Here is a 22,990-nt window from a genome sequence, read left to right as displayed (position 1 = left end):
AGTTTGTATGGGGTTCAAGTTTTATTTTAAGCTAGGAATTTGAAACTTCGTAAAACGATATATTATTAAAATACAAGAAAACTAATTTCAGCGTTTTTGAAAATTCATCCCCTAAGGTGGTGAAAAAGGAGTTGAAAGTTTGTATAGATATCAAAAAAAATTTCGAACGCGGGACTTGAATCTTTGTATTTGGGGATATTATTAAAAGACAGGAAAAGTAATTTCAGCGTTTTGTAAAATTCATCCCCTAACAGGGTTAAAAAGGGGTTGAAAGTTTGAATCCATTACAAATCCGAGTAGACACACATTTCTTATTGCCTCCCAGGCTTGAAATGCTTAGAATTACTCAAGGAACATATGTGATGAAGCTCATAGCTTAATAAAAAATTTTTGGGTCAACTTTATAACTGCTTCCGCTACTTGCCTTAAACTACTATATAGTCTAAGATATCACAAGAAATTGCTGAATGATTTTATGAAAAAAAATATGTAAATATTTCATGTGTTATTTAATTGCGAAATGTAATAAATTCGTAAGTATTCTACCACAGGCAGTAGGAGAAAATCTAAGAATATATAGTGAAGGTGTGTGTTATGAATGGATGTCAGGGGCCAAATTCGACATGTACAACTGTCAGATTTCGCATCCACGTCAGATCAACAGTTGATTTTATTGCATACTGAGTGTTGATTCCATCAACGGTGGATAATATCATTTGGTACAACAAAAACTCAACTCTAAACTAAGGGTGGTTCGGTTTGGTTTGCTTGTCACCCTAACTGTGGATTGTTAATGTCAAATTTTGACATTGTACGTATTCGAGAAATTATGATTTTTCCCACATCAACGGGAGATCAACACGATACGTCAAACGTCGCTTGTCGAATAGGGGTCCAGGTTTTTTATCCCATAGCCTAGTATTGAGTCCAACGGCCTCATCCCTTTTTCATTAAATTGAGGAAAGGGACTATGTAGTGGCTTCGGCTCTGCACATGCCTCCCAAATACCATTACATTACGTAGGTACCATTGTCCATTGGTCCGTGTATGGGAAAGACATTTATTTTAAAAATAAGTTAAAACAGACTTTAGCAGTGACATTTCGCCTATTTTTCGCAGCTTTTGCAGTCATAACTAAAGAAGTGAATTATAGATGTTGACAAATATTCATCTAATGTACATTTCGTAATTAGGTACCTATTCAGAAACGAGAACCAAGATTTTTAGTGTATGGGAAATGACAGTCTACCATCATTTTAAACGACTTTCTTGATTATAATACCTCCTCGTCCATCTTAGTTAGTGGCAATCCGGATACGCCATAAATTATCACTTAAAAATCTTGATCTATTAAATCGGTGGCACGGCCTTGGCCTCACCGAGGCAAGCCAGAGTGAAATTAGCTATCTCCCCTTTCTGGCAGTCTTTACATTAATGTAAAAACTTTACGGCTTAGTAAATCCGTCGCTTTCTTTGAAACTTATATTGTCTCATTTCTTTGCAGATTTCAACCAGTCTCCGCGACTGGGTCATGCCAGCAAGCCTTCACCTGCACCGTTAAAACACCGGTCAAGATTCCCAAGTCTCGCCAGAAAGCGCCGAGATGCAACCGAAAACGAAGAGATAAGAAATATAAGAAGGACGAGAGTCCGACGATGTTCTCATTGTCAGAGGGGTGCGGGTGCGTGAGCTTCCGCGGGGGGAGGAGGAACCGGTCCTTAGGGGACGATTCTTCCTCCTGCCGCAGCTCTGAGATTGAACAAGAAGTCCCTAAGAAGTTGGGACGGAGGCTCCTCGACGGACAATGCAACGTGAGAGCTCTTGTGCCTTTCTTGAAGTTCTGGAAGAGGGATGACGTCAGTATGACGAAGGCTGAAAGAAGTAAGTAAACATTGACGTAACTGTACATTTTCTTCTACTTAAGTCTCATTTATCTTGTTCTGAGAAATTTTAACCAAGAAGAACTGTAACTGTATTCTTCATTGTCAAGTTTTATAAGCAGATAAGTGTTTAAGGAACATTTGTGTCAAGGTCCATGGATGATGGGTCCGATAAGGAATTGAGGAAACTTTTAAACAACAAAATAATTTTCCAAATCGGTTCAACAAATGATGGAGTTCTATAGTAACAAACACAAAAAAAAGTACGTTCGAATTGATAACATTCATTTGCCGAAAGCTTAGCATACTAAAGGAATACGCCAAAATGTCAACAAGCAATTGCATTTTGTTATTGGATCGGCTTAACGTTGCAGCTGGATTATCAAATTTATAAACTAAGACCAATCGATGTGTTTCGATTTTGATAGTATTGTAGTTTTGTTCTCTGCGTGCATAAAACGTTTTTTACCTAAGTCACTATATCCTTTAACGCCAAAATTATCATTAAATAATATCTTCATATTTCGCATTAGGTCTAAACTGTTTGAGTTATATCGCTTTACGCATTTGGTCTACCTACATCTGAATTCAGACTAAAAAGCGTTAGGACTAAAGCTGTTTGAGCTAAATATCACTTTAGGTCTCAAACACATTTGGACTAGAGATGCACCGGGTATCCGGTTACTATCCGGTATCCGGCCTATCCGGCCATTATTTTACTATCCGACTGGATACCGGATAGTAACATTGGTTGATTTCGGAGTAAACAAATTGGATTTAAGAAACAGACACGGTCATAATCGTACTTGTTTATTATTTTAAAACAATTTAATAATTCCATTGACTTGCACGCGCACTCATTTCGAACCTAGAAATGAGTCCGCACGAAGGTTCACTAGGAAACAGGTCAAACTTGCAGAATGCGCACCTGAAAAACCGAAATGTAGGTATAGTTCCGCTGGCCGAATATCCGGCGGCCGGATACCGGATATTCGACTGATGGTCAGGCCGAATATCCGGTATCCGGTATCCGGCCAAACAACTATCCGTTGCATCTCTAATTTGGACTATGGAAGAGTGTCATTTGACTCATTTGACAGATCTTAATAGGTGCGATTTTATTTCTTTATAACTTAATTTCATAATACTCGTAATTAATTAAATTGACAAGTTTACTAAAGTTATTTTATATTAAGAAACATGAAAAAATAAAAATATGTATTAAAACACCGAAATGTCGAGACGTGGCCTAGCTACCGTATAAGTTGAATATAAGAACTTCGCTTCGCTCGCTTGTTCGATAAATTCGAATAATATAATGGATATTTAATTACACAAACGGGTCTACCGCGATATAATTTCATTGTTTTTACCTTTAATTCCGACTTTTCAGCTGAGTTGCACCAGCTCAGCTGTGGTCACGGAAAGACTAGACTGAATGTCAACTGTCACGAATAAATATTGTTCCCGTAAATAATAAATTTTTGTTACATACAATTATGTCCGCCAAAGGGGGGTGTGTTCTTAATGTAATATGTCTTAAAGATCTATACATTTATTTTATGTCGTGTAGCCAATTTACAGCTCACAGGAAAGTAATGTACTTAATTACACTTTTTATTATATTTTTATTATTTATCACTTATTAGAGCACCGTACAAAACTTTGTTCACGGTGCTCTTATGGGATCACTTCGGTCTTGCAAATCGGTTAAATGCGTTTTTCTCAAAGACCGTTTGATGTAGGTACCTGAAATTTGGAATAGTTATGGCAAGTACCATCACTAACACTGTGAATAAATCGAAACTGCTTATTTCTGATTTTAGGGGGAAATTTAGGGATTAAGAGGGGTAGGCTGAATTTTATTTTCAATTGTAAGAATCGTGTGAGGTACCATTAGAAAGCTTGCAAAAAATTGAGTCGATGGACTGATTTTGACTTCATTTTAGAATGCAATAGTTTCGATAAAAAATGCATTTAAAGTTGCAAGTTTTCATACAAAAATTTTCACCTCTGTCCTGGCGATTTTCGGGAAAACTATAGCTAACAGGCAGCTGACCAGTCAATAACCAACTAAAACGAGTATGGAGACGGCGGGAAAATTATCAGGTTAACTCTAACTTTATTAGTTTTTAAACTGCAGCCTGATCTTTGGTTGCTTGGGGCTAGCTAACTGATGCTTACACTGGTCATTCATATTAAGAAGTAATTTAGTAAGAAAGATCCTTACTTAAAACTTTGACATTGAAATTTATGACTTATGTCTTTGATACAAAGTTTAATTCTACTTACTTACTTTTGTGAGATATTTCTTTTTCTTTTCTGAATAGCCTACTATAAGTATGAGAGAGTAAAAGATCTGCAAAATGCAACCTTATTATAAAGCAAATAAGTTTAAATTTCGAACGGGCTTTCCAACCAATGGACTATCGCAGTGTGCTCAGTAAGAATCATATTTATTATTGGAGTTTATCAGTTCAAATTTAAATTAAGAATTCCGTTCTTCACTGTCGTTGTGTTTTTTTTTTCACATTAGAGCACATAGAGTTAGTAAAGCGATAGAATAGAGATAATAAAGTCATTCAATATTTATTAACAGCTATGGCGTCATCTACCTATAGATTTTAGTAAGTAGTAGAATGAGAGTATCTGATTCGTCGAAACAGTACCTATTCCTTTTCATTAAGTACCATTACATTTATGTATTAATTGTATAAAGTATGTATATTTTTGAACCGATCGGTGAGAGCAGCAACTAGATACTGTTCTGTTACGAAAAAAAAAAAAAAATTCACAATTCACAGTTTTTGGAAACAAAGGTAAAGTTGACGAAATATAAAGTAAGCCGATCTTGATCAAACTTGTTTGAGTGACAAACATGTCAGTTAAGATTTGGTACTCATGAATTCCAGTTCTACTAAAATATTTTTGCTTTTAAAAACTGATGTACAATAAGTCCAAAATTGTCCGGTAAGTTAGGTTTATATTCAAATTATACGCAATTCTTTGTAGCAACTCCGCCAAGTGGACGGAAACAGGTACTGGACGGCAACCTGACGCAGTTACCCTACTTGTACTAAAACTTAGACATTTATTATTAGGTACTTATTTCTGTGACTTATATGAAACATGAGCAAATTGATTAATACTTTACGTTAATTATATTTTGAGTCAGAAACAAGCCTAACGTCAAAAACCGAGAAATGCCGAATCACAGACTTAATTGTAATATTATTCCTTTTTGAGTCGTGCCTGCCCAGTCTACAAGTTTAAAATACAACAATTGCGACTATATCAAAGATTATGAGGTTGTATGTATACCCAGTATTTTTGACGGATTTAGTTTTTCATGCTCGAAGTTGCCTGTCAACTCTGACGTATATTAAATTATAAATAGATAAATATTATAAGACATTTTTACACAAATTGACTAAGCCCCACGTTAAGCTCAAGAAGGCTTGTGTTTTGGGTACTCAGACAACGATATATATAATATATAAATACTTAAACACATAGAAAATCTATTTCGCCGATTCTGTTACTGTACATCATCGGGTTGTATTGACCGTACTTAACATATTGTGGACCAGGGTTCTCTAACCCCGGGATGCACAAATTATTCAGCTTATCTAGCATGTCTCGGTGTAAGTTATGAAGTCTAATATGCCATGGGTCTTCATCTACTAAGTCCCATAACATTTCTGTGGGTATTGAACGAGGAAACCCTCCCGCAGACTTAAGAGCCATGCGGTATTGCCTCTCAAGCGTTAAAAGGTTCGTCTTGCTTACTCGTGGGAGTAGTTGTACTATTCCATAGTCTAGTACAGGCAGGAGACATGCCTGAATAACCTTTAGTTTGGTTTCTATGTTTACATTGGAGTAGTAGCCGATTATAGGTGCTAACATTCCTCTAACACTTTTAGCTTTTCTTACAACGCTTTTGACGTGTTCGTTCATACTCAGTCGTTTATCTAATTGGACACCTAGGTATCGAACACAGTTTTTGTATTCAAGATGGACTCCTTTTAATTTAACTGTCGGTTTATAACCGTTTGGGTTACGTACACTACGTACTCTTTTATTAGTGAACATTATGCACTCTGTTTTATCAACCATAATCATAATCATAATCATAATCATTTATTCGATGCAATCCATGGTGTTTATAAAGGTGTTTAAGTTTCATTCAGTACAGCATGGACCCTACTAGGGCGTGGCAACATATTATACGTAAAAAAAGTAAGATATTTAAACATTCATACATTATATAACTATTTATAATTTGTCAAGCTATTTCCGTCAGTAGAGAAAAGCGGTAAATTTGGAAAAATGTAGGCGCGAGGAGTTCGCATCCCAAAAAAGGTTTAAATTTCTTGCCTTTTTCTACTGACAAACTTGTTTGACTGTCTATATTTATTATTTTAGGTAATTAAACTAATTAAATAGGTCACAATATGCTATAGTCCATATACTTTACTATTTAATTGTCCATAAACTCTTGCAAAGTGTATGGGCATTTGGTTAAAAGGTAAGTCTTGAGCTTATTTACAAAGCTATTATATTTATTTTCATTTTTTATATACTGAGGGATGTGGTTATATATTCGAATGGACATTGAGTAAGGGCCTTTGTTGAAGAAATGTAGGTTAGCGGGAACTGCTTGTACAAGTTTATTGCGGATACGTAAGTTATGTAGTTGTGGTATGGGATTTTGGGGTTTTACAAATAAGCTCTCGTGTTTTCGCACAAATTTGCAGGTTTCTATGATGTATAAGGATGTAAGGGTGAGAATATTTAATTTCGTAAAATGTGGTCTACAACTTTCCTCATTACTTATCTTGGTTAGAACTCGTATGCATCTTTTTTGTAGTAAAAATAGGTCTTTAGCGTTTACACTATTGCCCCACAAAATGATACCATATTGCAGCCATGACTGGGCAAAAGCATGATAAGCACATACAGCAGTTTTTAAGTTGGTATTTATTAATATTTGTTTGAGAGCATAAGCAAATCTGGATAATTTAACAGAGATTTTATCAACATGGGCTTTCCAGTTAAAGTTTTCGTCAATGCTCAAGCCAAGTAGTGGGCAAGTGCTGGTAAGTTCTAGATTTTGTGATAGGTATGAATAATTTATTTCTAGGGCCAATCTTTGGTAGGGTCTAAACTGTATTAAGTTCGTTTTCTGCAGATTTATAATTAGATTATGATCTTCAAGCCAAGGTAAAATTGTATTAAATATTGTGTCTAAGGTGTTCGTAACTTCAGCAGTGTTCGCGCTGGGAAATATGATAGAAATATCATCTGCATAGAGTAGGGATTTGATATTAGTATTAAGTAATTTTGGTAAGTCATTAATATATAGTATAAATAAGATGCAGCCCAACACGCTACCTTGTGGGATAGAACAAGTTGTGTTAATTGTGGAAGACCGAACTTTGGATAATGTTTTAGTATTGTCATTATAGAATTCTATTTCGACTATTTGTTGGCGGTTCATTAGGTAAGAGGTAAACCATTTATGCGCGGTGCCACGAATACCAATTCCGTATAGTTTGTTTAGGAGTATGTCATGTCGAACTCGATCGTATGCTTTACTCATGTCCAGGAGCAGCCCGAACGCGTATTTCTTATTATCAATTAATTTTAACGCTTCTTGAACAAATTTATATACTGTTAGTGTGGTAGATCTTTGTTTCCTAAATCCGTATTGTCGTTCATCAAACACATTAAATTTGTTGCAAAAGGATGTAAGTCGGTTTGTCATAATGGATTCAAAGATCTTCGAAAAGGTATTGAGCAAAGCAATTGGTCGATAATTTTGGGTGTCTGAAAGGTCTCCCTTTTTAAATATCGGTTTTATTAGTGAGATTTTAAGGCTTTCTGGGAATATTCCTGAGGAAAAGGATTGGTTTATTAGGTCCGTGAGAGGATTTGTCAATTCAGTGGCACATAATTTGACAAGTGAGGGAGGAATTTCATCAATTCCATGACTAGTTTTATTCTTTAACTGTTTAATACATTTGAACGTCTCGCAGGGATCTACAGGCGACAAGAAAAATGTGTTGCTGGTTGGGTTAATGACAGGGCGGCCGTGCGGTATACTATTACTAGTTGTTGATCCTACGGAGGCAAAAAAGGTATTGAAAGTATTCGTTACTAGTTGCGGATCGTTTGTAATACTACCATTTATGTTTAGGCTCATATTTTCGGTTTTTTTTGTCTTGGTTTTATTTGTTTGTTCATTCACGATTTGCCAAACTGTTTTTACTTTGTTTTTAGATTTGTTTATTCTATTAATGTTGTTAATTTTTTTGGAGATGTATACAGATTGTTTGAGAATTTTATCATATGTTTTAGAATGTTTTTTTAAAACTGGGTCGTCAGTTTGAGTCATCAATATTTTTAGGTGGCGTTTGTGTTCAGATGAAATTTTGATGCCGCGAGTTAACCATTGTCTTTTTGGTTTAGGTTTCGGTTTAAACTGTATTTTTGGAATGCATCGATCAAGTAGGTTTTTAACTTCAGTATGAAATCGGTCAAAATTTTCAATTATCGTGTTTTGAGGGTTAATCATGGATGTAAAGTCTGTATTTTGTAATTCAGTTTTGAAATTGTATATGTTTCTTTGGTTATAAATACGGGTCATATAAGAGTATTGATTACGTAAGTATTTTGTCTTATTTGTTATGTTTTGAGTAGTCACTAAAACTCCTCTATGGTCCGAAAGGCCAAGCTCAACGACGTCAACAACTATATTATTGATATCAAAGTTCGTGAATAGAATATCTATACATGTCTTTGAATTCTGTGATATTCTAGTCGGTTCTTTTACGTGTTGATGAAAGTTTGCGTTTCTGAATAGGTTTAACAAGTTTTGAGATAGAATTGATGTTTTTAATACATCGACATTTAAGTCTCCACCAATAATCACGTCTTTTTTACTGTACTTTATGTTAACGAGTTGAAGGAGTTTATCTAATTGTTCAAAAAATAAGTCGGGTCTTCGTGAGTTATTTGGCCAATAAATTACAATCAATATTAAATCTAGTTTACGAATCTTGATTGCACAAGTTTCAAAAATACATTCTATGGATAATTTATTAATATCTGTTAACTCTAAGTATTCTATTGTATCCTTTAGGAATATACAAACTCCACCTCCTTCGTGGTTTGTCCTACAGTAATAACTCGCTAAGTTGTATCCTTCTAGTTTTAACAAATCTAACTTAGACATTGAAATCCACGTTTCACAAATACATAAGGCTTCGATAAACGGCTTATCATCTATAAGTGACTCAATTTGGTAAATTTTATTTCTAATACTACGCGTGTTTTGGTATAATATTGTAGATTGGGTCGGTTTAGGGGCGAAAAGTTTTGACAGATGACGCTGGCTGTGTGTTTGGTGTCGGCGGATGGTTTCTCAATAACGTCTGTTGTGGTTCATCTCCGGTGAGGCGCATAATAGGTAACGTTTCTGAGTTTAAGGTTGTTGCGGGTATAGTCTTGTTTCTATCTTCGTTATCGGCGTATACTTCTTGGAGGGGCATCTCTTTCCCATTGACAAATAATTTGTTATTGCGTATCACTGCGCTTTGTCCGGTTTGTCTAACTTCTCGTAGTTTTTCTCTGAGTAATTTTCTGGTTCGAAGGCTGTCACGATCAAGAAACTCTGACACAAAGAGTCCTGTGTATTTAAGGTATGAGGCGTTTTCTATAATATACTTCGTCATTCTCTTACTTAGAAGTTCTATGACAATAGGGCGCCTGAAGCCTCTACGCCCTATTCGCCAGATCTCCTCGATTTGCCCAGTTAAGTCGATGTTGTAGATGTCATAGAACAGATTTAGTACTTGATCTATCAGTATGGGTTCGGATTCACGGTCATGTTCGTTTAAGCCATAGAGAACCAGCCTCCTCACGTATTCAGTATGACTTGGTCCAGTGAAATTATGATTTGGGCTGTCTCTTACATAGTTATTGTTGCTGGGTTGTTCGGTTTTATTCGAAGGCACTATTCGGTCCGAGCCTGAGGATTTTAATTTATTTTCCAATAATTGAGTTTGAAGTTTTAAGGACGCCATTTCATGTTCAAGGGTTAAGATTTTCTTGTTTGTTTCGTCAATACGTTGGAAATTTGAGTTAGATTTTCTTAAGATGTTATCTGTTTGAATATTTGTAGCGTCAACTGATAGTTTTATGTTATTTAATTCCGTTTTTAATGTAGCATATTTTTGAAAGAGGTTAGATATATTAGTTTCTATTTTATCAGCTAGGTTGGTAAATCGTTGCTCTTGTTGTTCAAGCTGCAGGGTCATTTGAGATCTGAAGCTTCTTAATTCGGTAAGTATGATATCAGAGAGTACTTCATTGTTCTTTTTTAGACTTAGATCCGGATCTTTACGGGAGATTATTAACAAACTGTCGTCGAGGCTGTGTAATGTGTGACCTTTATTCCGTATTGTTACATTGGAGTCATCCGAGTCTGTGTCTGGAAGTTGGTGCCAATCGTCCATTGACACGTAATTTTGCAATGTGTTTTTAATTGGCGTGCTCGTTTTACCTGTTTTTGGAGCATTGCGACAAAGTTTGCAGGTCCAATTTAATTTTCTTTCAGTTGACATTAAATCAAATAATCCATGATATACATTGGCACAGGGAAGGTCGTAAGTACGCTCACAGGCACAGCATGTGAGACGATCCCGTTTCGGTAGTGTCTCGTGGCATTTGGCGCATACATCCGCTGTGCTGGACGTTGCTACGTCGGTACGCAGGTCTGGAAGTTTCGTGGAGTCATCTTTCGACATGGTGACAGGAAAATTTTAAAAATTTCACTCGCGCATTTAGGACACTGTTTGCGGTTTATTGCGTTGGTAAAAACGCTGGTATACTTCCCAGGTGTTTAATTATTATTTTTGGTGATGTTGTAAACACTATTTGACTATTTATATAATTAAAACATTTATTATTTACGGGAACAATATTTATTCGTGACAGTTGACATTACTCGTCATAGACATAATATACAGCGTAGTCCCCAACGTTCATAATAATCGACTATTTTATTCGCAGCCCATGTAGCGCGCCGTGTAGCTTGATCCGGCTGAAGTGCTGAATTTAAAATACACAAATCGTCGGCATACTGTGAAAGCATCTGCCCGGCTATATTTGACTTCGGTATGTCATGCACATACAGATTAAATATTAAAGGCCCCAGGATGGACCCTTGAGGCACTCCGTGCGGGACTTCCACTTCATCTCCGGTTGTAGTTCGGAACCTTCCTCGCACTTTTCGATTCAACAAATAGTTTTCAATCATTTTGATGATATTATTACTGACATCCTTTTCCATTAGTTTGAATGTAAGGCCTTTGTGGTTTATTGAGTCAAAAGCCTTACTCAAGTCCGTTGAAATCATAGCAACACTGTGCCCTTCTTCTAAAGCATCTGAAATATATTTTGATGTCCGCAGAATCTGTGTTCCTGTGCCTCGTTTGTGCATAAAACCGTGCTGGTAATCCGGAATTAAATGTTGACATGCCCTTAGAATGCGGCTATATATATTATTTTTTCGCAAATCTTCCCCATGACGTTCAGTAAAGTAATGGGTCTATAAGATTTAGCGTCCTTATAGTTTTTCCCAGCTTTGTGTAGAAAAATACATTCGCCTAATTTCCACCTCCTTGGATAGTAGCCGGTTATTAGGACGTAGTTTATAACTCTAGTTAAAGCCCAGTAAAAAGCAGGACCCGCTAACTTCGATGCATCTACTTTGATTTGGTCTGGCCCAGGCGCTTTTTTATTTTTAAAGCAGTAAATAGCTTTTTTTACTTCTAAAACATTACATTCTTCAAGTGGTTGATACGGAGTGTATTGTTCATTACCTTCGTCTGTTTCTTGTATGGGAGATTCCTTCACTATTGCTGCATCGACAAGTTTATCTATAGTGTCTTTTTCAGTATTACAGCTTTCAAGATGGGGGAGTTTTTGTGGTGGTTTTTTCAAAGACTTTTGAATTCTCCACATTTTTGTTCTATTGTCTTTTGTGTTTTCTATTATCTTTGTCCATGTAGATTCTCTGTAATCTTGTAATGCTTTTTGAAGTTGTTTTTTAGCGTTATTGTAGTTAATTCTAGCCTGCAAATGCCCACCAGTCCTTTTCACATTTCGTTTTGCAGCGTTGCGATCTTTGATCATGGATTGTATTTCCAATGGTAGTAATTCTTTTTTATCCTGAATCTTTTTTGGTACGACAATATCCAAAGCCATGTTAACTGTTTTTTCGATGTTTTCTATATATAATTCACATTGTTCGTCGGTCAGTAGCTGCGCACTTGGATCGATATTATTTTCAATTAGCTCAATGTAATGCTTTGCTAGACGTTCGTCTTCGTATAGCAGTCGCATATTTCTAGTTTCATTTTGCTCTTCCTCCATGTCAATATCCATACAGAAAAGCCAGGGCAGATGATCTGAAGATATTGATTCAAGATGTTTACAATGTACGCGTGCATATCTTACTTCTCCAGTAATTAGAGCTACGTCCAATATACCATTTCCTGCATGGCATGGTCTTGAAGGTAAACCTGTATGTCTTAATGTACACAGGTCATCATCGATACGTCTTTGCACTTCTAGTCCAGCACCAACAGTTCTAGTGTGATTCAACTGTAGCATTCGTAGATTTAAGTCTCCGATGTTAACCGCATCGCTGCTTTCAAGGAGATCTTCTACCTCTTCCCGAATGTTTCTATATCCTGTTATTGGTACATATATTCCTCTTACTATGATAGATTCTCCAGTCTCGAAGTTTGTCGTCAGTTTTATAGCCACCCCCTCAATTTTTCTATCATTGTTACCATGCCCCGGTATTAACTCAACTTGACTCCATCGCAACCCTTTTTTTAAATATACAGCTGTACCAAGATGAATTTCTCTCATATCGTATAGTTTGTCATAACCATTTATGTTAAATTTCTGTTTTTCGAAGTCAACTTTACATTCGTTTAGCACTATAATGTGTGGATTTGTTTTTGCTATTAGGTTTTTAATTTCTGTAAATTTGTTTCTAATTCCTTGAACATTACAATGAAAGATTCTGAGGTTCTTAGTTGTAATCCTCTTGCCTTTACTATCCATTTCTGATAAGTTGAATGAGTTGCTGCATTTGTTGTTGCATCTGTTTCATAAATTGTTGTTGCATTGTTTGGAAGAATGTAAACATCTTGTTTATTATGTCTTCCTTTTCTAACAAGGTTTCGTCCTCCTTGGTAATTTTAGCGTATGAAGTTTCCAGTTTCGCAAGACCAGATGAAATATTTTTTTCTCGATGTCCAGGTTTGACATTAGATGTTGATTTTTCTTTATTAGCTTGTTGAAAACGAAGTCTTCTTTCTCGTTGCTTCTTAATTTCCTCCTGAAACAAAGGGCATTTTGCCTGCCTAGCAGTGTGCCCTGGTTGACGACATTTTGAGCATATTTCTATGATTTTACCTTCATCGTTCTGTTCAGTCTCGATTTCGGATACATGTTTGCGTCCACAGTGAGCTTGAACATGACCGAACTCTAGGCAGTTTTTACATTGAGTGACAGCTGTTGGTTTTACCCTGTATTTTTCTATTTTTACTTTTTGGTATAGGATTGTTGTGATGTTTTTAATATCTTTCATGTCCGTTTCACCACTAAATATTAACACGAGTGCCGAATTTCGTAGTGGTACTGCCCGTTCTGGTGTCATACCGTATCTTTCTTTAATGTCCTGTTTTATTTCATCTTCATTATAGCCACTGGTTATAACTCCTTTGGCTACAACTTTTTTTGACGGTTTCCTTTCAAGTTTGGTCCCATGTGTATGGAATTCAAAGCCCGGTCGTTTTTTTAAATCTTCTATTAGTGTTTTTCTGTTTTCTAATTGTCTCGGTGTGAAAAATAGCTTACCGGAACGTTTATCTGTTTTTAGGTCAGAATTGTGTAGACGTGCTATTTCTGTAATATTTTTAAACATGTACGTTGATTCTACCCATCCTTCGTGTGTACATACAACAGTCGGTAGTTTTTTATGTGAAGTCGTTTTCTGCTGCGAGTCTTTCTTTGTTGACTGATCACTTTTTATTTCCGAAGGTTTGTTTGATTTTGCATTATTTTTGTCTTGTGGTCGTCGATCCTGTTGAAACGATGCACCCGGTTTGTTCACTTTACCTCTTTTGGGGACTGTGTCGCTAACAGGCGATGTTGCACGTTTTCGTGATCCACTCATGCTTGTTATACTATTTTGGTCGAAAGAGTTTAGTGACGCGTTTTCCACGTCAACTAACATGTTATCTTCAAGATTTCGGAGCGCATCAAACCTGTTTTGGGTGGGCACCTGAATATTTTTTGGTTTCGGGTTGTGGGTATTATTGAACTTTTCTATATTGCTTTTTTCTTTATCGCGCCGCATCTGTTGATGATGGTTTATAGTGATCCATTCACCGACGCGACGTATCTTGGGCGAATCCCTCAGTGAAGGGCTCGTAGCAGTAATTTCATTTACGGTACCGCAGAACTTGCATGATATAATTTCCTTATTAACGAATCTATCTTGATCTATTACTCTGGTGTAAGTAGGCTGCTTACAGCCCTTGCCCGTGCACTCTGGGCCACGCCCCTGTCTTGTCTTATTCTCTGCAACGCAGAACGTGTAGTATTTTATCGTTGTTACCATTTGGTTTGTTTCTTTATTTCGAGAAACTGTTGTATGCGCAAATAACTTGACGCATGACTTTTTGTCGCATTTTTCGCAAAAAAGTACTTTAATTTTGGTTTGATTGTCCAACCAATCGTAGAAATTTTTTATTTTGTTATCTGTGTCACAATGGTAGCACTTCACTATGTCACTATTTGTATTCGTGTCGTACGGATAGTTTACTAACACATCACTTTTATAATTCGACATATTGAAATGTCTGTGGTTTATTTATTCCTAACGAATAATCAGATTACACACGAACCATCTCGAGCAATCACTTGTTACGTAAACAAGTGGCCGAGACGACACCTGGTAACAGGAAAATAGGTACAATATAATTGTAACTGATAAGCGATTGAGATGCAACGCAAACACGACCGCTCACAATGGCAGCGCGGTGGCTTCTCTTTTTTGGGATGCGAACTCCTCGCGCCTACATTTTTCCAAATTTACCGCTTTTCTCTACTGACGGAAATAGCTTGACAAATTATAAATAGTTATATAATGTATGAATGTTTAAATATCTTACTTTTTTTACGTATAATATGTTGCCACGCCCTAGTAGGGTCCATGCTGTACTGAATGAAACTTAAACACCTTTATAAACACCATGGATTGCATCGAATAAATGATTATGATTATGATTATGATTATGACGTCCCAACAAATGTCAACCCGTTTGTGTAATTAAATATGTGTACAAAACGCGAGAGTTTAAAGTGTTATAATATAATGGATGTTCAAAAGGATAAATTCTTCGCCTTGCGCAAATATTTCTTCTAAACGGCTGCTTCAGAACAATGCCATTTTCCCTCATCGAATACTTTTCTTTACAAATATCATGTTTCTTTTGCCCGCTGTATTTAACTTTGTTTCTTCGCTGCTTTATGTTCGTGCAAGTATTTTATTAATGGATGTCTTATGGCTCCTCTACACGATGGGCCAACGCCGGCCACTCCAAGGGACGCAGACATGCGGTAGAATGAGATAGCAATATCACTTGCTCCCTCTAACGCATAAATGCGTCCCTTGGAGTGGCCGGCGTTGGCCCATCGTGTAGAGGAGCCATTACAAACCCTACAGACCAAACCAAGCATTAAGTATGACATACTAGTCCGGGCCGGGGCCGGGCCGGAGCTTGCGGCGCTTCGTTTTCTATGAAAAACCACGTGATCACCTATCAGCCGTCATAGAAAATGACATGTCGATGTCGGACGCTCCGGCCTGAGGGCTTACCGCGAACCACGTTCGACGTGTTGCCTCTTTATCGCACTTGTAAATTTGTCCGTAAGGTTGATAGGGAGGCAACACTTCGAACGTGGTTCGCGGTAGGCCCTCTGGGCACGGCCCGATCTAGCACGGCGAGTCCTCCATTACCCTACTTTAATTTAAAGTAGGGTTATGCCATTATACATTTATGATTATGAAGCGGTGAACCGTGGGTGAACCGAATTTAAATGTTTTAAAACGTTCCGAGACCCTTACTTAAACTCATTTATTTTGTGTAAACACAGGTCCGATAATAATATATGTAGTTTGCTTATTACATCACGCATTAAATAAATTCTTATTAATAAAACTGTATTTACTTACCCCCTTAACTAATCCCATGATTTGACGTAGGCCCTAGTTTTTACGAAAGCGACTGCCATCTGACCTTTCAACCCAGAGGGTAAACTAGGCCTTAATATTGGGATTAGTCTAATATTATTGGGATTAGTATAATATAGTTTTGTTTCTTTTAAAAAATAAAGGAATGTCTCTTTTAAGTAAAATGAGCCAGCTTAAGGATTTAAGGTAGTTTCCCTCCAGGGCCTTATCTTTCCACACTGTATATTACACCTAACAGTAACGTAGGTACTCGTATAATATAATTTTCTGGCATGGCACTTATTTGATACAAACACGTACCTACCTAATCCAGGGATTTCGTTTATGTAACAATTACCATCAATGCGCTTACGGGTACATTACAGTAAAAATACCCTTTCAACGTTATAAATGCATGAATATAAACATGTATATTTTAGGTGCTTTTACTTTTGGGAATCGAAGGTAGCGTAGGAGAGGAGGATAAGCCGCTTGGTTATTACATTACGCAGAGGTTGTATAAAATACCTACATATGTTCGTTGTAAACATCAGTCTTTATCGGGTTTATTTAATGGCGCTCTCACACTGGCTGACGTAATAACGTTACAAAACATATAACGACATTTTTGCCTAAATTCAGTAAAAGCGAAATTAAAGAAAATGAATAGATGTCAAGCCAAACCGTACGGAGGAAGCCGAACGAATAAAACGTCATCAGTGAATGAATAATTATATAACTGCCGTATTCGAACTTCAAGATATTCACAAGAGATGACACGTACTAGATCCATTCTAGATACGTTATAGTTTAGGTATCAACTAGTTCTTTTTTGCAGCGCAATTCGGGCAACCAATGTCACTTTTACGTTAGATAGAGTAAGATATCTATTAGATGTGAATTGGATCTCTAAGTCATATCCTGTGGAAATCGTTCAAGAGTATCTCCAGAACCGCGCAAATGTCAAATTTGACAGGTTAGATCTTAAACATATCGTTATCGTATCTTGATGATGTCTAAAAGATGTCTAATAGATGTCTATCTATTTCAAAATCCGAATCGGGCCCAAAGACCCTAATAGTACCTATGAAGCAGGCGGTCCCGGGTTCAATCCTGGTAAGGGCATTTATTTGTATGTTTATCACAAATTATTTGTTCGTGTGTTATGGATGCTTCGTATGTGTAAAATCATTTACATGTTATTTTACGGCGGCGTTATGTGACTTAAGGATGACTCACGCTAGACCGGGCCGGGCCCGAGCCGAGGCGTCCGACATGTCGCTTTCTATGACGACTGATCGGTGATCACGTGGTGCTTTCCATAGAAAACGAAGCGACGTAAGCTCCGGCCCGGCCTAACGTGAGTCAGCCTTTATGTGATATACTCGTATTATACCGGGTGAGGCCTGTAACACGAGCGAATAATTGAAACATAGATTGTACTCCTCAAACGGTGACACTTTTGTTCAAAATTTTTTAAAAATTATGAAGTATTTAGACTCCCTATTTTTCATACAAAATAAATATTATCTTCAATAGACGCCATCGCCACGCCATATCATTGTGATTGACGTTGCTTATCACGCCTTAATCATAACAAAATTCGCAATACAAAATCAAACCGCAAGTTATTTTTAAAAGTCGCTGGAGAAATGTTGGTCAGTATGAGGAGTACAGCCTACAGTTTAATTTTTTGCTCATGTTACAGGCCACACTCGGTATGTTATTGTCGCTAAAATTCAGTAAATTTCACTTTCAAATTCAATATTGCGAATTCACTCGAGTGCTCAATACGCGAGCAGAGGGCCTACCGCGAACCACGTTCGACGTGTTCCCTGTCACTCTTACGTACGAATTTACAAGTGGAACAGAGAGGCAAAACGTCGAACGTGGTTCGCGGTAGGCCCACAGTCCTCACAGCTTCTATTTGAGCAGTTGATTTGTTGTTTCAGCCATGAAAGCGGCCATATTAATACAGCAGTGGTACCGGCGGTACCTGGCGCGGATGGAAGTACGGAGACGGTATACGTGGACCATATTCCAAAGCATCGAGTACGCGGGAGAGCAAGATCAAGTCAAAGTAAGTGTTTTATTTTAATTATATTTCTTCAAAAATTATAAATCATTTATTTACATACAATATATATACAGTGGTACAACTAAACGAAATTAATAACTAGCTTAAATCTAAAATAGGCCCCTGAGGCATTGTACCAAGGATGCTGGCGGCATTTCCCCGCTGTATCGCAATACTGATACGTTGTGCGAGGTAGCCGCCAGCTCTTCGGCCATTTCTTCAATAATATGTTAATAACTATTAAATTAAAAAAAAAAATCCAGAGCCAAGAAATCCAATTTATGAAAAAAAAGCCTTACATCAATTTTGGAAAAAAGTTGGTACTCTTCAATCTGCTGGAACGATTTTCATCAATCATAGCTTTAGAACCTCCGCTCGCTTTAACGCAAAAAAGCGCATCGAAATCAGTCCATCCGTTGGAGAGGTACGATACCACCGACAGACATCGGCGTCAAAAATTTAACACCCCTCTTTTTGGTTCGGGGGTTAAAATACATATTCTTGGGTTTTGTTTAATAATGAGAATGACACTAGTAAATAAGTAGTTAAGCAATTAATGTATTTAAGTGTCATTAGTACTAAATTAATATTAGTATAGCCTGTTTCTAAGATCAAGTTCGCCATACATTTACTATGGCGTAATATCTATAGTTGGTTTTTTTTAGCATTAGAAAGAACTTGCAAGAAGGTAAGCGATCTTGACATATCTTTTAATTGAAAAACGCTTTTTAAAAATCAATAAACAAAGTTTTGTACGGAACACTAAAAACTATTGCTTATGAAAGCAGAAGAATATAAATGATCGTATTAGATTCATAATTGTTACATATTTGCCGTAACTTATTTTTAAAATGTGTTTTTCAATTAAAAGACACATCAAGATTGTTTACCTTATTTCTAATGCTAAAAAAAAAGAACTATACTTGAAGTTAGCAAAACGGACAGAGTACATTAAAACCCATTCTAATGGGGTTGAGTATCGAAAATGCGTCTGTAGACTCTGTAGAGGGGAAGAATATTAAGTGAGAAAACATACCCTTAGCGATCGGTAAGGATTGCTTATTATGAGCAAAATCATATTAGCGAGGATGAGATGTCAAACTTCTAATACCCGTAAAGTAATGTATGTAAATAATCCGTTCTCTCCGTTAACGCAATTATTTAGTAGGTAAAAATGGAATGGCTCGGGTTACGTCAGGTACAGTTTTAGGTACACAGTGCCCTATTATACATATACGCCGGTCTAATTAATTTTCCGCCACCAAGGTTCTATCTAAAATGTAAATTACTTATTACTTACTCAAAACTCCACTTTACATGACGAGATTTGCATTTAATTTTGATGTTCGTTAGGATTTATTTGTGACAAGGATTCTTGAAATAATAAAAGAACGCTGTGTTTGTATTTGGTTACATGTTTGACGTGATATGAATGTTGCGAGAGGCATGTGACATACGAAGAATATATATTATGATAAACCTAAGTTAATTTATTTTAGGAGATGGCGTATAATTCTGTAGGGCTAAGAAGGCCGGCTCTTTATCATTTGTCACCATGCCTGTCACTTTTTAACAAGTATGTAATTGCGAAAGTGACAGTGATAAAAATGCGACCGTGATACCGCTTCAGGGCTAAGATGGTCGGCTCTTTATCCACTCAACCGTCCGGCCCGTGAGACTGTTTTCCTGTCAACCGTCCGGGTTTTTTTAGCGACGCACGCCCCGCGCAGCGCATTCACAACTTTCTACAAAAATTATAACTACACTGCCATCTTTGGATAGTAAGGTTCCCGCGGACGGTTAAGAGCATATTTTTTTCGGATACTATGCTATCGTCGGACGGTCAAGTGGTTATCATTTGTCACCATTCCTGTCACTTTTTAACAAGTATGTAATTGCAAAAGTGACATGTGATAAAAAGGCGACCATGACACCGCTTCATTGCTAAGATGGTCGGCTCTTTATCATTTGTCACCATGTCCGTCAAAAACGTAAGTGTGAAAGTGGCGCATGGCACGACAGGTGATAAAAATGCGACCATGATAACGCTTGTGGGTAGGTACAAGTATGTGGTCCGTGTGCGGGTTAACATTTATGGAGCTATATTTACCTTATGAGATAATTTCACGTAGAACGTATGAGCAATATGAGCATGGCGGGTGAAATGTAATAATGTCTTCAATTCGTTCCTCGTGTTTGTATTTGTGAAACGTGGAAAAGACCGTAGCTTAATTTGGAGTAGGTAGGTACCTACGTTATGTGAATTAGCTAGCGTGCGTGCCTTTGGATCTTAAAAAGAAAATTGGACTGAACTCGTCCTGGTGAATTTTCATTTAAGTAGGCAGTCCTACCAAATTGTAAGTACAACCCGAAATTAAAATGCTACTTACAGATTAAATATAGGCGTTTTATAAATATGCGTTTCAATAGCAATGGTCGCAACCCTATTCATTAAACTGTATAAATCTATTTTTAATGTTTTCTTCCGACTTCATCCCACTAAAGAGTCACACGAACCCACCGCTAAAAAGTCGCTCCCATATAATCGAAATTACGCCCTCATTTTAAAACAACATGCTTAAAGTACATGAAACATATGGCATGCGAACATTAAAATTAACATACCTATTGTTTGTCTGGTTTCATTGCTAAAAATTGTTATACAAAAAGATAATAGAGTGAGTACAAGATTAGTATGTAAAACTTATATTTGTAATTCAGAATGTCGTTTTAAAATAAGAGCGTAATTTCGATTTTAAGGCGGCCCCTAGGTTCATATGATTCTTAAAGATTTCGAAGGAAGGAAGGATTATCTAGAGTAGTCAATGACCTTTTATTTATGTAGACGTGTGACGTTCATAGTTGACAAAACTAAAATTTGATCCAACGATTTTGACAATTTGACAGGTTGGCGTCACCCATACGACTAACTAAATATAGGTTCCGGAACCTATATTTAATGGCTCACGATCGTGCGCCTGGTACCATATCTACCTCAATTTACTTGCATCTATGAGAGTAGTCGCGTTTATAAGAAATAAAAAAAGGACTTGTTAGTGCGATCATGGAAAATTATACGCACACCACTATAGGTGTGCGTATAATTTTCATTTCCACTCTAATAGCGATTATTGGTGAAACTGAAGCTTAACTGCTCAAGAAGACTAGAAAATAACGGCATACTCTTTGTACACTCGTTTATTTATGCCATAAGTTATGGTCAACTCTCTAAAATATTAAGTTACTACCGATGCATCCGTTAACGAGGTGTGTAAAGCAGATAGCTTGATGGGACACGGGGCGGTACGCCGTTCGAGCGACCGCGGGGACGCCTGGCCTATAACCGCGAACATCGAAGTTCGCAAATTGCGGGCATTTTTCTCTGTCACTCTAATTACGTCTTCATTGGAGTAAAAGAGAAAGATCCCCGCAATTTGCGAATTTCGGTTTTCGCGGTAGCCCCTCTGCTTTATCGCTGTCCAGTGCCCAGCCAGCCGCGTGAACACACAAGTATATATGTTATACATGAACATTATTTATCTGTCTATATACTTTCTGTACAACCATCAGAATGTTTCCAAAATAGTACAGACATTACAACAACAGAATTAAAATAAAGGTTTTGTGTCAGAATAAAAGTTTCCTTTATGTATCTAGTGTAGGTAACATAGTATCAGCCCCACGTCCAAGCATTTGTAAATATTGTCCCTCACGACCCGACCCATTTTATAAAATACTTTATCCGTTACCTACACAAATAGCCGGGACTACGAGTCTTTTGCTCGGATCTTTTATATACAGGTCGTTTTTTGAACAACTAGCCATATTGTGCGAGATGATTAGGTAGGCCATACTTACTGAATAACTTTTTCTATGGGACCAACTCCGAAATCACAATTTTTTTTTTCATTATCGTACATTTTTCATACATTTTGGTCGAGTGGATGTAGACGTTTTCTATGGAAAAGCCAAATTTTTTTTGGGATTTCGGGGTTGGTCCCATAGAAAAAGTTGTTCAGTATCACCTACCTAGGTAATCATCTTGCACAATATGGCTATTTGTTCAAAAAACGCCCTGTATGTTGACTCCATTTTCGACCAATATTGAAACATAAACGATTATAATTCCAAAGAGGCTGCCTAAACAAAGGGATCTAGCCGCAAACGCCTCGTTTTAGAATTATCTTGTAATGGTGATAAATCACTTTACAGCCTAACGCTGGGTACCAGACTCGTAAATATTGCGCACATTTCGCCCACTGAACAGATTACAAAACAAAGGCTCAAAATATCGCGTATTCGTTGTGTTTCATTGTGAACATATTTTAAGCCTTTATCACCCCACATGTTTGCCCGATCGTCCGAACGGCCCACAGCGTACCCTGAATTTTTTAGATCATTGGGAACGGCCGATTACCCCAGTTTTATTCCGAAACATCCCCATCCCTATGACTGTCTAATAATACTTCACGATAAATTATACTGTATCTAAAATAAATTATTCTGCATCATGCACGAAATAAAGCACCAGATAATTATTAGAAAAACACAGATAGGAGTTATTTTTAAACACAAGTTCTATTTAATAAATTGGATACAAATATAAAAAGTAGGTGATTTGACCATGACGTCACGATTTAATGTTTCATATAAATTCCATATTAGCAAATCGTTTTGACACTAGTGACTGATTTGACCAGTAGGAAAATACCC

The 22,990-nt window shown here is 37.0% G+C and overlaps 1 protein-coding gene across 2 annotated transcripts in view; it reads left to right on the top strand.

The window, feature by feature from the left end:
- Window positions 1–22,990, top strand: part of LOC134666754 (serine/threonine-protein phosphatase rdgC) — a 156,459-nt gene that overhangs the window by 73,821 nt on the left and 59,648 nt on the right. For both annotated transcript variants that reach the window (XM_063524028.1, XM_063524027.1), the window contains exons 2-3: window positions 1,505–1,881; window positions 18,153–18,280. In XM_063524028.1, the coding sequence (XP_063380098.1) occupies window positions 1,656–1,881; window positions 18,153–18,280 (354 nt within the window). In that variant the 5' untranslated portion in view covers window positions 1,505–1,655. The remainder of the gene's footprint in view (window positions 1–1,504; window positions 1,882–18,152; window positions 18,281–22,990) is intronic.

The sequence above is a fragment of the Cydia fagiglandana genome, chromosome 8 (genome assembly GCF_963556715.1).
Source record: "Cydia fagiglandana chromosome 8, ilCydFagi1.1, whole genome shotgun sequence".
Lineage (NCBI taxonomy): Eukaryota > Metazoa > Arthropoda > Insecta > Lepidoptera > Tortricidae > Cydia > Cydia fagiglandana.
The sequence above is the reverse complement of the archived record's forward strand: the minus strand, read 5'-3'. Positions and strand labels throughout refer to the sequence as shown.